Here is an 18,426-nt window from a genome sequence, read left to right as displayed (position 1 = left end):
TTGTAGAGTCAACGACGACGGAAAAAGGGGATCAAATCACATGTGAATTACCTCGAACGTAAAGAAAAAGAATTTAAATTCTTTACCATTCGAAATCCGAAAAAGAGTTGATACTCTTTTTTAAGTCACGAAAAAGTGTACAACGAACAGAGGAAATGCTAGTTAATAATTGGATTAAAATTATATCTGCTGCTATATAATTTTTTATACCATTAACAATGTAATTTAATCTGGTTATAAAATGTTATTTACTATTAATTTATTCTGGATTATCAATTAATTTTATTAAAAAATTGACACATGGAATTAAGTGACTTAACTGTACGTGTAAATCTTGTGCATAAAACTTAAATCCAGTTATAAATATGCCATCAACTATACATAGGTGATGCCAAGCCGATTATAGTTGCTTTAATTTCTTGCCCCACTACTCTTTCAACTATCAGAAACATTAAGGTCTAAATTAAGGTAGCATTTGATACAATATGATTAAGACTTTTGTAGCTGCACTAGCTCTGGTTGTGACCTTTCTAGTCTTGGAAACTCCTATAGCATCTGCTGCTACAAAAGGAAAGACGAGGGTGACCGTTTTAAGCATAGATGGAGGTGGCATCAGAGGCATTATTCCTGGCACTATTCTTGCTTTCCTTGAATCTAAACTTCAGGTAAGCACTCATAGATCAATTACTTTATCTACGGAGTATATAACTAGGTATTCATACACAAGGTGGATTTAGTATTAAAGTTCTATATTTTTGAGTTATGGGTCAATTTTAGTGAGTTTTGACACCTAAATTTATATTTCGCGTCAAAAATAAATGAACCAGTACCATAAATAGTTACATTCGAAACTGTTCATATATTGCGCGCATGCAATGATCCTAGCTCAAAACGCTATATGTGATAGGAACTTGATGGACCTAATGCAAGAATTGCAGACTATTTCGATGTGGTAGCTGGAACAAGTACAGGTGGACTAGTGACCTCAATGCTCACAGCTCCAAACAAGGATAATCGCCCTTTATATGCAGCAAATGACATTACCAGTTTCTACTTTGAGCACGGCCCTAAAATCTTTCCTGCTAGCAGGTTAGAACAATTGACAATATATATCTAGCTAGTGTTTCTTAATTTTCATAGTTTAATTGTTGAACACTGATAGGCGAGTCGAGCATTTCAGATTGATGGGTTCAACCAGCCTTAAGGTTCTTATTCATTGTACTTTTATAATTGTAAATTCACATTGAATTTAATATTTGTCGATATTTTAGTAAATTTTCATATATATATATATTTCATGTTGAAAACACTGGGTTTCAGTTCTAACTCATTAAATTGAAGATTGATGTGTCTCAGTGAACGCTTTACTGATGGCAAAAATTTATATTTGATATAGCCGCAACGATGTGAAGAAGATCTTTAATATATTTGGGGGGCCAAAGTACGATGGCAGGTACCTGAGATCATTGGTTAGGTCGAAATTAGGCAATCTTACGATGAAGCAAACGTTAACTCACACAGTTATCCCAACTTTTGATATCAAGCGCCTCCAACCCATCATCTTCACAACTTCTGACGTATGTACAGTCCTCTTCACCCAATAAAGTTAATTTGTGTCTTACTACGACTGCAACTCTATCTTCTACTTGACAAAAATGATGGCTGATATCATATTTGTGTACACTGAACTGCAGGCAAGAACAACTGTGTCTAAGGATGCTCTACTATCGGACGTCTGTCTTGGTACCTCTGCAGCACCCACCTATTTCCCTCCGTATTATTTTGAGACCAAGGATGCTGAAGGTAAAATACGTACATTTGATCTTATTGATGGAGGTGTAGCTGCAAATAATCCAGTAAGTAGCCATTTCATATATGACATACTTTGACCGGATACGAAATTCAATATAGAACTAAAGATTTTTTCTTTTTTTTATTATGATATATGTCATAATGTTCGTGTGGTTAAAGTTAAATTATTTTCAAATTTAGAATGTTGTATTTTTTTTTTGAAAAGTAACGGAATAGATAAGATCTTTTTATGAATTCAGATATTTGAGTAACACTTTTCTTTAAATCTATTGGCAGACTCTAATGGCAATTACTCACGTTTCAAGAGAAATTAAGACGAGAAAAATGGAATATGAGGATATGAAAACCGCGGACTGCAAGAAAATGTTGGTTCTGTCACTAGGCACGGGTACAGGCACGAATAAAGAAAAGTATAATGCCCGCTCGGCTTCAAGATGGGGCGTACTTGGTTGGATGTACAACAATGGTGCCAGTCCATTGCTAGATATTTTCAGTGATGCAAGTACAGATGTTGTAGATATACATGTTTCAACCATGTTTCAGTCCCTTCACAACGAGAAGAACTACCTCAGAATTCAGGTTTGATATCAGCTTGAAGTATTAAGCATTAATCATCTAATTAACACACACACACATATATATACGGTTTCATGATAATGACATAATAAATTTGTACAGAACGATACTTTGACCGGAGAGGCAGCATCAACAGATATTTCGACCATGAAAAATATGCAGACGCTAGTGCAGGTTGGTAAAGATCTACTGAAGAAGCCAGTGTCAAGGGTCAACTTGGACACGGGCCGCTTTGAAGCAGTTCATGGGGAAGGCACCAATGAACAAGCTCTTATTCGATTTGCTAAATTGCTTTCAGAGGAAAGGAAGCTCCGACGATTAGACGGTGCTTAATAAAATTGGTGACCTAAAGAGTTATCAAATTCATTTTCATTTATATTATGTTTCACTTTGAACTTCAGTTTTTAGCTATTAATAGTAACTGAGAATTTGTTCTTTTAAAGAACACTCCCATATATCTTGATCTATAATCTTTTAAATATTTAGTAATTGATCTATCAAATATCCTTTTAGATTGTATTTTAATGTTTCAACCAGAGGCGGAGCCAGAATTTAAAGTTATTGGGTTCGAAATTCTAGTTCTTTTAAGTTACTGGGTGCTAAATTAAGAATTTGTACATATTCAATAGATTTCTTATGGCAAATATAGGATTTGGACCAAAGTTATTGGGTTCGGCCGAACCCGTAACACGTATTGTGGCTCCGCCCCTGCACATGCCCCCCCCCAAGCTTTGAGCAATCTAATTATTTCTAGCTGAAAAAAAGTATTTAAATTGTAGACATAAGAAACAACAATAGTAGTAATATGTACCTAAGAAATTAAAATTACAAAAACAAACAATTTTAGATAAAAAGAAAGAAATAGAAAGTTAAAACAATAAAACATGATTCCGGGAGTTAATTAATAATTTGATCATGGATATCAAAATATATCAATTTCAATCCTTCTATTTACTTACTTGTATTTTTGAAAGCCTGCGAAAGAATGAAAAACAACGTGCAATTAAAATTACGCAATGCCTTTTTGTTTGATAGAATATATAGATGCATGCAAAGCAGTTTAAAAAAACAGAGAGCATAAGCACAGAGAAAAATTTGGAAGACATGATTTATAAAATGAAATGTGGTATGCCAGCACATCATATAGTATTTTCTAACACATAAGGCGCATTATGCTCATGTCTCCTTTTAATCTGCCCTTTTCACTCACAACTTCTTTATTGTTCTTACAATTATTGGTTATTTTTTTTCTTTACAAACTTCAATATTGTCAACAAAAAAAAACAACTTAAAACCATATACTATCTAGTATTAATATCTTGCTAAAAGAAACTAGTGTTAACAACTTTGGGGGCCTGAAATAGGGCCCTTAAGAAGCTTTTGCCTGCTTGGGCCTTGAGCAACCCACGCTGACAACCACGAATAAAGGTCTTTTCAGAAGTATTTTTAAAAGTTTGTTTTCAAAAATGAATTGGCAAAAATAGTGAAGAAAGAGGTGTACTATGAATGGAAGCCTACATTGTGTCCAAAATGTAAGAATTTTGGACATGAGCTGCAAGATTGTAGGAAGCTTCACAAGGAAGAAGCAGAAATGAGAGGGAAACAAATTGAGAAGGAGAAACAAGCAGTAGAGGAACCTAGCCAAGCAAAGGGGAACAAAAGGAGAGAAAACATATCCAGTTACTAGGTGACAAGGAAACAACAAAATGAAGACAATGCAATCCCTACAAGGAATGCATTTGTTGCACTTGACAAAGGTGTGAATGTAGAGGATCCAAGACAAGGTAAAACTAGTACTTCCTACCCTAAGGGATAATTAGGTGTGGCTGGACCAGGACATGTGAGGGGTTGGGGGGGAGGGGGGCGTAATCCCCTACCTAATGGATAAGATAGGTTTTTGGAATGTGAGGGGACTCAACAAGCAAGATAAACAGAGAGATATTCATATGTTTATGCATAATAGTGGTGCTGGCTTGTTTGGTCTCCTCGAAACTAAGATTAAGAGAGACAAAGCTTATAGAGCTTCTCTTAATCTGTGTGATGGATGGTCGTTTACAACTAATCTGGCACAACACCTGAGGGGAAGAATATAATTATTGTGGAAGCCAATGATATTTGATGTATGCATACTAAGAACCACTGATCAACTAATACATAGTGAGGTCAGACATAAAGGAAATGGGAAGAAATTCCATGTAACAATGGTATATGCTTACAATGATATGGCACTTAGAAGGAACCTATGGAAGGAGATAATGGACATCTACAACCACACTCGAGGTCCATGGGCTGTGAAGGGTGATTTCAATAGTGTCCTGCACAAGGAAGACAGGGTAGGCAGTCCAGTGACAGTGGCTGAAATAAGAGATTCCAGGCAATGCTATGATGTATGCTACTTCCAAGAGCTGAAATCAGCTGGTGCCTATTATACCTGGAACAACAAGCAAAGTGGAGTAGATAGAGTACTTAGAAAAATAGACAGAATATTGGTAAACATGGGTTGGTTATCACAACTGCCAACTTCTATAGTTAACTATATGACTGAGGGCTTGTTTGACCACAGCCCAGCTATGATTAATTGGGAGAATGAAAACCAGAGGATCAATAGGCCATTCAAGTACTTCAACATATGGAGTATGGATCCTGAATTTAAAAATAAAGTGGGGGATAGATGGATTATTAAAATCAGAGGAACCAAAATGTATAAACTAGTGGGGAAACTGAATAGGCTGAAGAGAGTTCTCAAACACCTGAACATAAATAAATTTAGTGACATCGAATTGAAAGTAGAACAAGTTAAGGAAGAACTAGAGGAGTGTCAAAAGCAGATTCAACAAAATCCCATCAATTATAATCTCATTGATAAGGAGAAGGAATTGGCAAATAAGTATAGTAGATTAAAGAAAGCAAGTGACCAGTTCTTAAGACAAAAAAGTAAAGTAAAGTGGTTGAAACAAGGGGATCAGAACAACAGATACTTTCACATGTATATGAAGGCTTAACGGAATGCCAACAAAATTCTCTCAATAAAGGACTCTAAAGGCAATATGGTTACTAACATGGAGGGGATAGCAGGGGCATTTGTGGACTTTTATACAGAGCTACTAGGGTCTACTAAAGAAGATAGAACACATATATGCAGCAATCTGGTGAGAAAAGGCACAATAGTGACAGAGGAACATGTTAATTGAAGAATTCACTGAGAAGGAGGTAAAGCAAGCATTGTGGCAAATCGAGGGAGAAAAAGCTCCAAGTCCTGATGGATATGGTAGTAAATTCTTTAAAGATAGCTGGAATATAATCAGTAAAGACCTTAAAGAGGAAGTACTAGAATTCTTCACATCATGGAAGATGCTAAAGGTAATAAACAACACAGTAATCACAGTAATTCCTAAGTGCAGCCATGCAGAAGTAGTTGGGGACTATAGACCCATTTCTTGCTGCAACACAGTGTATAAGTCGATATACAAAATACTTTGTAATAGGCTTAAAATCATCCTGCCAGATATAATTTCTGAAAATCAGAGTGCCTTTGTAGCTAGAAGAATAATCATGCAGAACATATTGATTTGACAAGACCTAGTTAGGTTATAAAATAGGAAAGTAGCAACCAAGAGCTACTTGATTAAAATAGACCTTAAGAAGGCCTATGACTCTATAGAATGGGGTTTTGTGGAAGAGATGTTACATGCACTCAATTTTCCTATGAAGTTCATAAGGTGGATTATGGAATGCATATCAACTCCTCAGTATACTGTGGCTATAAATAGAGGGTTATATTGGAGCATAAAAAGAAAGAGAGGCCTGAGACAAGGGGACCCCATATCCCCTCTACTGTTTGTAATATATATGGAATATTTCACCAGAATAATGAAGCTAGTGGCACTACATGAGAGATTTGGTTATCATACCAAATGTAAAAGTTTACAGCTTAATCATTTATGTTTTGCAGATGATGTGCTCCTTTTTTGTAAAGGAGAGTTCCACTCTGTGATGCTGATGTTGAGAGGTCTTCAGTCATTTTTCAGCTCTTCGGGGGCTAACAACCAATGCAGGAAAGTCTAACATATTTGCTGTGAATATGGTGGCATATGAGATAGAGGATTTGTGTGAAGTAACGGGATACAGCAGAGGCAGACTCCCATTCAAGTACTTAGGTGTTCCAATATCATCTAAGAAACTATCAAAAATGGACTGTCAAGTGCTAGTGGAAAAATTAACTACCAGAATAAGGAGTTGGGTTCAAAGAACTTAACCTATGCTGGGAGAGTGCAAATGATCGATGCAGCGTTGACGCATATCCACACATATTGGGCATCGATTTTCGTACTCCCCAAAGCAGTACTCAAAAGTATTACAGCAATTTGTCGCAATTATCTCTGGGTTGGTAAGGTGAAAACAAACAGGGTACCACTAGTGGCCTGGGACCTCGTTTGTCGACCAAAACAAGAGGGGATTAGGATAAAGGATTGTGTGGTATGGAATGAGGCAGCCATAGGGAAGTATATATGGGACATAACTTAAAAGATTGAATCTTTGTGGGTCAAATGGATCAACCACATCTACCTTAAAAATATAGATTGATGGCAATACAATGTACCACAAGACAACAGTTGGTATTGGAAGAAAATATGCCACACAAGAGATAAATTTGCAGGGGGTTATACTCATGGAGGATGGTAATCACAAACAGGGAAATATACAATCCAAAAAGGTTACCCCTAGTTGAAGGGGAACCTCGACACATGCCAATGGGGAAGATGGGTCTGGAACAAACAAAACATTTCAAAATACTGCTTCATTTGCTGGTTGACTATGCATAAGAAGCTTCTCACAAAGGATAGGCTAGCTCTCAGAGGAATCAGCAGGGATGGCCTATGTGTACTATGTGGAAATGCACCAGAATCTATTGAACATTTATTCTATGAGTGTCACTTCTCCAAGTTATGCATCACTGAAGTACTCTAATGGCTAAAGATAAGGATCACGAACTTTGAAGAATAGCACCTCTGAAAAAGAGTAGCCAGGAATATAGGAGGTAAATTGAGCAGGGAGTTCTCATATGGAGTATTAGCATCAATGAATTATCACATATGGAAGGGGAGGAATGAAGCACTATAGCAGATTTCAGTTCCTAGACCACATAGAGTATGTGATCAAATCAAAGAAGAATGTAGAGTTTGAGTGGTGGAGATAATCAGCAAGCGGAAAAAAGGGACAAGGATAGGAGATGGCTGGAAGAAGTATATAGATAGATAGGAGATAGGCAAGACAAATACTTGTATAGAAATAAGATAACAAATAGACTTACTTGGACATACCTGAGTAAGTACAGGACTTTCTTTATATAGCTAGATGATAGAGTATTTTTTCCTCATTGTACTTTGTTCTAATGATGAAAAAAAAGATTATTCCACCAAAAAACAAAATTGGGAAATTTACTTAGATATATTATAATAGAAACCTATTTACCTCCTTTATTTAGGTTCCTTCTTAATATATTGTATATCTATATTTACAATTTATGTACAAAATCATAAAAAAGAAGAAAAAAATTAAAAATCCCTTAAATTTTAGCCATTATCGGTTATTATCCACGATACCCGCCCCCCATTTCAAATAACCCCTCCTACATTTCCGATTCTTTTCCTTTTCCAAAGAATTTCAAGCCCAATCTTTCTCTTTCTTACTAATCACCTAAAATCTCTCTTTCTTTTTGATCCTTCTTCTTATATAACTCGCCCAACCCCATCCTTCTCTGTATTATTGATTTATATGGTTTTCTTTTTAATTATAGAAATCTTCCCAAATTGCTATCTCTTCACTAAAATCTTATGGATTTGAACTTCGATTTGCAGCTGCTCTCTTCACTGATAGGTAAAAAATCTGAATTATATGATAATTGTATCAGATTTATTTCAGAATTGTATCACGATTGTATCAAAATTTTATGTGACTTGTAGATGATATATCAATAACCAAAACAATACTTGATACAATACTAATACAATTATAATAAAGTGTTATATTAGATTTTTAGTTTATAGTTATGATTGAAACTTGAAGAAGATGAAGATCATAATTGTATCATAATATTTTAGAAATGCATCGCGGTTGTATTATAATTGTATTTGTATCATAATTGTTACATGAATTGTATTACAAATGTATGATAATTATATATTCATCGTATATTATTACGAGCAGTTGTGAGTTTGAGACCAATTTCACAGTTTGTATCACAAATATATGATAATTGTATATTAATTTATTAGTATTGTATCGGGTATTATTTTGGGCATTAATGTACCAGATACAAGTTAGGTACAGTTGTGTACAAGTATGATACAATTAAGTTTTAGATATTGATGTATTAGATACAACTCAAATACAATAATGATACAATTATCGTACAATTCGTGCACCTTCTTCTTTTCCGAGTTTCAATATGAAATTTCACCTAAAACTAACTCTATACTCGACTAATCTCCCTCAAAATTGAGATATAAATTCCAAAGGATATTTTCAATCATTTGCAAGAATACCCAATCCAAACAAATCACAAAATCTGAATATCAAATTCAAAGCTTCAAAACTTCTTAATGGAATGACATTGAGAATAATTCTAGCAACAATCTAAATGTTTCATGTTCAGTGTTGTCTAGTCTCCCAGTGTCACGACCCGGAATTTTCAACCTCGAGATCGTGATGGCGCCTAACATCTACTTGCTAGGCAAGCCGACTTTATTAAAATAATTCTCCATTTTTTAACAATTAACACAGAGCAATGATATTTAACGATAAATAAACTTAGAATTTTAACACAGTGTTAATAGAAGTAACGCGATGCTAACTACTCCCAGAAATTCGAAGTCACAAGTACTTGAGCAACTAGAATACTACATATATGGTTTGAAATAAAGTACAACTATTTGAGACTAGATAAACAGTAAAATGGAGAAAGAAGGAGACTCTAGGGCTGCGGAAGCCGTGCAGCTATACTTCAAGTCTCCAAATGTGGCTGAATTCGAGCAGACACCACTAGACGTCGTTGGAATCAACACCAGTATCTGCATAAGAAGTGCAAAATGTAGCATGAGTACAATCGATCCAATATACTCTGTAAGTGTCGAGCCTAACCTCGACGAGGTAGTAATGAGACTTTGACAAGACACTACATAAAATCCTGTACAGATATATATATATACATAAAGTAATAAAAAAAGTAGGATAATTAAAATATTAACTAGGAGGGGACATGTAGAAAGGGGACGATAAGAACGGCAAGTAGAAAACCACCAACTAACCTTTCTCTGGAAAATAATAGTAACGCAACCAATTAAATAATCAACCAAAAGCAACTAAAGCAATGAAATCAATAATGGCACGGCATCACCTTTCGTACTTTTACTTTGTCCTCACCATGTAATATCATGAAAGAAAATGGCACGGCATCACCCTTCGTGCTTTTACTCTCAACCTCACATAATATGAAGAATGATGATAAGCAATCATATGCACGGCATCACCATTCATGCTTTAATCCTCACAACCTCTCAATAGATGATAATGAATGCAAATAAGGCACGACAACACCATTCGTATTTTTTAACTCTTTCTCACCAAGCAACAATACAAATACGAGTTAGCAATGCAAGGCAGGAAGCAATTTCACTTCAATTATAGTGCCATGATAACTAACTCAACTTTTAAAATTCCCAACATCTTTAAAATAAACAATAAATACGAGGCGAATAATTAAAGAAGTAATAATCTAACCTAAGCATGGAAAACATAGTCAATGAAATAACCTAGTACAAAGAAATAATTTCCACCTGCATGATTTAACCCAATGACAATGCATATGTACTCGTCACCTCACATATACATCATCCCACACACATAATACACGTAGCAAATAGACCAACAAGTCATAATCCATCAAGTCAAAGTTAACCACGACACTTACCTTACTCCGCAACTAAATCAATGCTCAACCGTGGCTTTTCCTCTAGAATTAGCCTCCAAACCAATCAAATCTAGCCAATTATAGTTCAAATAATTCAAACAATTCAAATTAGGCTTTAGAAACCACCCACGAGTAAAAAATATTCATTTATTAATGATGTTGGAAAAAGTCAAACCAGGGCTCGCTTGGTCAAACTTGATATTCGGGCCAAAACACAATTACTCATTTACCCCCGAGTGCGGTTATGTATTTTATTTTGAAATCCGACCTCAATTCGAGGTCTAAATCTCAATTTTATAAAATCTCCAATTTCTACCCAAATCCCTAATTTCTACCATGAAAAATTCTAGATTAAAGGTTAAAATCAATGGATGTTTATGAAAATATAATAAAACAAGTTAAAATTTACTAACCAATGAAGTTGGGATGAAATATCTCTTCAAAATTGCCTCTTGGCCGAGATCAAACTTGAAAATGGTGAAAATCTCGATTTTCAGATGCTTTAATACCTGGGCGCCAGGTGTTCTTCGCGTTGGCGAAGCACCTGACACGTTCACGAGGAATCACTCACCAAATGGCCATCACGATTGTGAGGTACCCTTCACGTTTGCGGAGGCTTATCCCCCCATGTCTTCGCGTTCGCGAGCCAACGATCGCGTTCGCGAAGAGTAATAGTCCAGCCTTCCCCTAGGTCCTCACAAAGCTTCGCGTTTGCGAACGATAAGCACATCCACTACTTCGTGTTCGTGACCCCATCCCCGTATTCGCGAAGAACAATTCCGTCCCAGCCCAAATTTCCCCTTCGCGATCGCGAGAGTAGCTTCGCGATCGCGAAGCACATCACACCAGAAGCTGCTGAAACCAGCAATCTCTTAAGTCTGAAATGGTCTGTAGCCTATTGTAAACTCACTCGAGCCCCTCGGGTTCCAAACCAAACATGAACACAAGTGTAATAACATCATACAAACTCGCTCGCATGATCAAAACACCAAAATAACATCTCTAACTACGAATCAGACATCAAAATGCATGAAATTTTAAAGAAAACTCAAGAATCTCTAAAATCACAACCAAGTGTCTAAATCCTATCAAACCAACTCCAATTTGCTGTAAATTATGCAGAAAAGTTTCAAATAGAAAAACGGACCTATACCAAGTCCTGGAACTAAAATACAAACCCGGTAACTCTAAAGCCAACCTACGGTCAAACCTAGGAAATTTCCAAACCTAGGGACCTCCGAATTTAATTCTGGGCATCCATAATCACGATACATACCCATTGGGATTGTCAAAATACTGATCCGGTGTTATTTACATAAAATGTTGACTGTAGTCAACTTAAATTATTTTTAAAGCCAAAAATAATATTTTCTTTAATTTTTTACGTAAAATGCTTCGGAAAGAGACACGGACTGTGCACGAAAATCGAGAAACATTAAATAGAGCTATTAGAGATCTCGAAACAAAGAAATAAAGGCTAGTACTCAAAACGACCTATCATGTTGTCACATTCTCCACCTCTAAAAAAACTGTTCGTCCTCGAACGGACATAGAAAAGTACCTGGAGTGGTAAAAAAGTGTGGGTATCTACTCTGTATATCAGACTCGAACTCCCATATAGCTGCCTCGATCGGTTGACCTCTCTATTACACTTTCACAGAAGAAAAACTCTTAGACCTCAACTTATGAACCTGCCGGGCTAGAATAGCCACCGAATCTTCCTCGTAGGCTAAATTCTCATCAAGTTGAACCATACTGAAATCCAAAACATGCGAGTTATCCTAATGGGAATTCCTAAGCATGGAAACATGGAAAATCGGATGTACTCCTGATAGGCTAGGAGTCAATACAGGTCTGTAGGCAAGATCAGAATGGTGCGCTCAGATTGTCCGTCCGTCTGAGGATGAAATGTTGTGCTCAATGCAACCCGCGTGCCCAGCTCACACTGCACGGCTCTTAAAAATGCGATTAGAACTTCGTGCCTCAATCAGAAATGATAGAAATAGGAAAGTCGTGCAGGCAGATAATCTCCTGGATGTAAATCTGAGCTAACCTCTATGAAGAATAGGTAGTTGTCACAGGAATGAAGTGCGCGAACTTAGTCCATCGGTCCACAATAACCCAAAATGCATCATATTTTTTCAAGGTTCGTGGTAATCCTACAACAAAATCTATATTGATGCACTCCCACTTCCACTCTGGTATCTCATATCTCTGAGTCAGTCCACTCGATTTTTGACGTTCATACTTCACTTGTTGACAATTCAAGCACCACGATACATAAGCAACACTGTCTTTCTTCATTCTCCACCACCAGTAGTGATGTTTCAAGTCACAGTACATCTTCATGGCACCTGGGTGAATAGAATAGTGTGAACTTTGCGCCTCCTCAAGGATCAAATCTCTCAACCCGTCGACATTTGGACCACAAATCCGGCCTTGGAGCCGTATAACACCATCATCACCGATCACAACATCCTTGGCACCACTCCATTGTATGGATGTCCAGCGGAACGGGACAGGATAATATTTAGCTGGGGCGAGACAAACGTGACGAAACGGTAGGCCCATCCCGTCCCGCTAACAAACTGGATGGACGGGATGGGACGGGACGAAACGGTAGGCCCATCCCGTCCCTCTAACAAACGGGATGGGACAGGATGGGACGAGACGGGTTCGCGAGCCTTAAGTGCCGTTTTAAAAAAATATATTTAAGTATTAAGTTTGTCAACGACTATTTTTTTGACAATGACTAAGTTTATAAAGTTTGCAACGACTAATTTTTTGACTTATTTAATAAACTTAAAATTTAAACGGAAATTAGAAAACTAAGTAAAGAACTATAAAATATTAAAACAAAAGACTTGTAATAAAATATTCTAGTAATTATAAATTTATAATAGAGTTATAATTTATTTAATATAATTTCAAGCCATTAAGTAACTAAGTAAGAGTGTAAGACAATTCATAAAAGCAATTCAACGCTTAGAGTCTTTTAATTTATTAATATAATTTTTAAATCTCACATACAAATATAATTATTTTGAAGAGCACCTAATCTACGTAGCCACCTTCTAGGAAGGGTTCTGTTTGACTAGGCCTCTTAGTAGCTAATTATAAATTATTATTCTAATATTTGTAAGCTCCTATATAACTTCGTTGTAACTTATATATAATTTCTCTCGGACATTGTTTTGGAATTGGCAATGTTGATTGATGTTCCATGAGTTCCATGTCGTCATCTCTCCCAGTGCTAAGTATCTCATTGTATTCTTCTTCTTCCCTAGTGGTTAATTTTTCAAAACCAAGATTTCTTCTTTCTGAATTAATCCATTCTATGGATAATATAGAAATCTCTAGGCTGTCCTCCGCTAATGAATGTCTATGATCTCCGATTTGAAATCTTGCTGAGCTAAAAGCACTCTCTGATGCTACTGATGATGCTTGAATAGCAAGGATATCTCAGGCCATTATTGAAAGTGTTGAAAAAGTCTTGCCACGCTCCCTCCAATATGCCAAAAGTTGCTCGTTGCCTTTTTCATCTTTAATACTTTCCAATCCTTGATTAAGATAAGAATCAAGTTCATCATCAATAGAGGAATCAAAACCTGTTATATCATCCACATCTTCCCATAGAACTTCTAGTCTAGGCTTAGAAAGTAGAAGGAGCAGTTTCACCACCTGTTGTTTCCATAGATTTATATTTATCAAATATTGATCAAACATAAGAATATATGTTAGCTTGGTAGTCTTCGAGAGATGGTTGTTCATTTTCTTGAATTGCTAAATTCTCATAAATTTTACGAACAAGTCCCTTTGCACCTCTTAATTTTAAAGATGGGTTAAGTATATTAGAAATTAAATAAATTTGGGGAATAGGAAAAAAATACTTTTTAAATTTTATAATCATTTTATTAATGGTCGGTGCATAAATTGGATTAGTTTTATACTTACCAAATACAACAGAAATTACACAAATATACCATAATATTTGTGTAACAGTAGGATAGTCAAGTTGTTGTTGCAAAATAGTACCAGAAGCATGGTCAAGTTATTATTGTAAAAAGTTAGAACCCCCGCCAGATCCGAGTGCCAGTACCGGTGCTAGGATCCGCTATTAGTCGGGCTTCTATTTTAGCTTGTATCCATAAAGCTTTGTGCTCCCTACCTAAGTGCCTAGTTAAACCCCCCGTCCCACCACTTTGGTGTGTGCAAAGTTTTGCTTACATATTTCACATGTAGCACGTTGATTGACTTTATAATGTTTAAAAAATTTCATACAATTCATGTTTTGGGACGTTCACCCTTAGGCTTACCCCTTACAGGAGGTACAGGGGGTAAAGCTCCAGGCCGAGATTCAGTCTGAGTTAGAGCTTGTGTTACGGGACTAGTGGGTGTTTCATCTAAATCTTCTTCCTCATTTTCTTCGTCCTCAATAAAAATATCATTACCAAATTGTCTTTGTAAAGTTTCATGATCTAGTTGTTCTCCAAATTAATATTATAACATGCGGGGGGTTGAAAAAATTAAGTTTCATCAACATGAGTCATTTCATCTATATGATTTCTAATTCTAGGAGAAGGGTTAGGATTAGGACTAGGATTAGGATTACTACTACTTTCACCTTTACTATTTTTTTTACTAGTTTTTTTAAAGCCAAATACATTTTTAGGTGCCATAATTTAAATATGAAATTAAATTTAAAAAGTTAACACAAATATTAAACACACAAATGAAATATGAAAATAGAACACATAAAGTAAACACAAAAATTAAGCACTAAAATAATACGCAAAAATTATATATTAAAATTAGGAGATGGAATGAGTGCACCGTGATTAAATATTGAAACTTGAAAAAATTGCCCAAAATATTGCTCCAAATACTTGATGAATTAATTTGAAACTTGAAAGTTGCTCCAAAAAGTTTTCCAAATACTTGAAACTCACTTGATAGTTTATAGTGAGAAAATTGAGAGAATAATATAGATAGAATGTAAGAGATTTGAGAGAGAATGATTGATTTTTGTAGGAAAAAATGAAGAAGGATGGGGATATTTATAGTAGAAAATAGGGCCAAAGTATAATTTAATAAACTTACGGGTTATATTAAAAGTTTGGGGGGTTGGGGTGTTTGGGGGGGGGGGGGGAGAGGCCAATTATAGTCGTTTTTGGCCGTTGGGAACGACTATTTTTGCAATTGGAGTCGTTGTCCAATGGCTACAATTTAAAAAGAAAATAGGACGTGGGACGGGACGAAACGAGATGGGACAAACGGGACAAAACGGGATGGGACAAATGGGACGAAATAGCCATCCCGTGTCCCGTTTAACATGAGCCCATCCCGTTTAGAATTAAGTGGGACAGGATGGGACGGGACGGGACGGCCCGTCCCGTTGCACAGCCTCACTCCATTGCACCGTATCCTTCAATACCAACAGGTGAGGATCATCAAACTGGTGATCCTTGATATGCTCCAACAACGAAAATTGTGCCATAACATAAGCAAGAACACTGCTGGGATCCAAAACATCTAATCTAACAAACCGGTTGGCTAAAGCCGGAATATCCATGGCTACTGGCCTCTTTGCTATCGGTAAATATGCCAAACTATCCATACTCTCTGCTTTCCTAATCAATGCATCGATCACTATATTGGCATTCCCCGGGTGATATAATATGGTGATATCATAGTCTTTCAACAACTCTAACCATCTCCGCTGCCACAAATTAAGGTCTTTATGCTTGAACAGGTGCTGGAGACTCCGATGGTCGGTATAGACCTCACAATGAACGCCGTACAGATAGTGCCTCCAAATCTTCGGCGCGTGAACAACGGCTGCCAATTCTAAGTCATGAACAAGGTAATTCTCTCATGAACCTTCAACTGTCGAGATGCGTAAGCAATCACCCTACCATCCTGCATCAATATTGCACCAAGCCTAATACACGATGCATCACAATACATGGTATAAGATCCTGAGCCTGTAGGCAACAACAATACTAGGGTTGTAGTCAAAGTAGTCTTGAGCTTCTGGAAGCTCAACTCACACTCGTCGGACCATTTGAATAAAGCACCCTTCTGGTTCAACTTGGTCAATGGGCTGAGATAAATGAAAACCCCTCTACGAACCGGTGATAATAACCTGCCAAACCTAGGAAGCTCCGGATCTCTATAACTGAAGTAGGTTTAGGCCAATTCTGAAATGCCTCAATCTTCTTAGGATCCACCTTAATGCCCTCAGAAGATACAACGTGGCCCAAAAAGGCAACCTAGTCCAACTGAAACTCACACTTTGAAAACTTGGCATATAACTAACTATCTCTGAGAGTCTGAAGTACGATCGGAAGATGCTGCTTGCGCTCCTCTCAACTGCTAGAGTAAATCAAGATGTCATCAATGAAAATGATCAAAAAAGAGTCTGAATAGGGCTTTAACACTCGGTTCATCAAATCTATAAATGTTGCTAGGCATTTATTAAGCCAAATGACATCATTAAGAACTCATAGTGACCATACTGAGTCCGAAAAGCTACCTTAGGGTCATCCGATGCACTAATCTTTAACTAATGGTAGCTAGATCTCAAATCAATCTTCGAAAATACTTTGGCACCCTAAAGCTGATCAAATAAGTCATCAATTTTTGGCAAAGGATACTTGTTCTTGATAGTGACTTTGTTCAATTACCGATAGTCAATACACATCCTCATCGTTCCATCCTTCTTCTTCACAAACAACTCTGGTGCACCCCAAGGCGAGACACTAGGTCTAATAAATCCTTTGTCTAGAAAATCTTTTAATTTCTCCTTCAATTCCTTCAAGTTAACTAGGGCCATACGATATGGTATAGTAGAAATGAGTTGGGTGCCCGAAACCAAGTCGATGCAAAAATTGATATCCCTATCAGGTGGCATCCCAAATAAATCAGTAGGACACACCTCCGGAAACTCGCGCAAAACTGGTACTGAATCCATGGAAGGAACCTTCGCACTAGGATCACAGATATAGGCCAAATATGCTAGAAATCCCTTCTTGACCATACGCTGAACCTTCACATAAGAAATAACCCTGCTAGTAGAATGGCCAGGAGTCCCCCTCCACTCTAATCAGGGCAACCCCGGCATGGCTAAGGTCACTGTCTTGGCATGACAGTCCAAAATAACATGATAAAGTGACAGCCAATCCATGCCCAAGATAACATCAAAGTCCACCATATCAATAAGTAGAAGATCTACCCTAGTCGCATAGCTCTCCATAGAAACCACACACGAGCGATAAACACAATCTACTACAATAGAATCTTTCACATGCGTGGACACATACACATGAGCACTCAAGGAATCACGAGGCATAACCTGATATGAAGCAAAATAGGATGACACATATGAACAAGTGGAATTTGGATCAAATAAAATTGAGGCATCTCTAAGGGAAATCGGAACAATACATATGATGACGGTATCATATGACTCTGCCTCAGGCCTAGCTGAAAATGCATAAAACGGGGCTAGGCCCTACCACTCTGACCTCCGCCTCTCGGACGACCCCTAGATGGATGGCCTCTACCTCTAATGGCCCGACCTCCACCTCTAATGGAATGACCTTCACCTCTAGCAGCCTGACCTTCGCCTCTAACTAGCTAAGCAGTCGATGGAGCAACTGGTACCAGAACCATGGCACGAGAACCCTACTGTGGCATGCCACCGTGTGACCTAGGGCAAAATATCGCGACGTGCACAAGTATAACAGGTCCTCGGTTGTTATGGTTGCTGACCCTGGAACTGACCCTGTCACCCAAAATAACCACTCTGATAACTATGAATCGGAGGTGCACTGATAGGAGCTGAAGGGTGCACTGTAGGATAGTTGCTCAAGATGATACCCATAAGAACCATGGCTTCCTGAAGCACCATGGGATGCTTGGACCGCTGACTGAGTCGGCCTGGATAAAATGGCCTCTACCAAACGAACCTCTATCTACAGATAAGGCACCACTGAAACCACCAAAATGATGAGTCCTTTTCTCAGATACCACATTCCTACCTTGACTACGAATCATCTCGATCTATC

At 37.3% G+C, this 18,426-nt stretch overlaps 2 protein-coding genes across 2 annotated transcripts; both read left to right on the top strand.

The window, feature by feature from the left end:
- The first annotated feature begins 417 nt into the window (after positions 1-417).
- Positions 418-2,821, top strand: LOC104087062 (patatin-like protein 1). Its single transcript, XM_009591456.4, has 6 exons — positions 418-665; positions 908-1,089; positions 1,397-1,577; positions 1,695-1,856; positions 2,089-2,391; positions 2,491-2,821. The coding sequence occupies exons 1-6, from the start codon at positions 486-488 to the stop codon at positions 2,719-2,721; spliced, it is 1,239 nt and encodes a 412-aa protein (XP_009589751.1). The 5' UTR covers positions 418-485; the 3' UTR covers positions 2,722-2,821.
- Positions 2,822-4,589: 1,768 nt separating this feature from the next.
- On the top strand, positions 4,590-5,390 carry LOC104087066 (uncharacterized). Its single transcript, XM_009591459.1, has one exon. It carries the CDS (start codon positions 4,590-4,592, stop codon positions 5,388-5,390), a length of 801 nt encoding a protein of 266 aa, XP_009589754.1.
- The last annotated feature ends 13,036 nt before the right edge of the window (positions 5,391-18,426 follow it).

This window comes from Nicotiana tomentosiformis, chromosome 2, assembly GCF_000390325.3.
Source record: "Nicotiana tomentosiformis chromosome 2, ASM39032v3, whole genome shotgun sequence".
NCBI classification, from domain to species: domain Eukaryota; kingdom Viridiplantae; phylum Streptophyta; class Magnoliopsida; order Solanales; family Solanaceae; genus Nicotiana; species Nicotiana tomentosiformis.
This window is presented reverse-complemented; position numbering and strand designations above follow the sequence as displayed.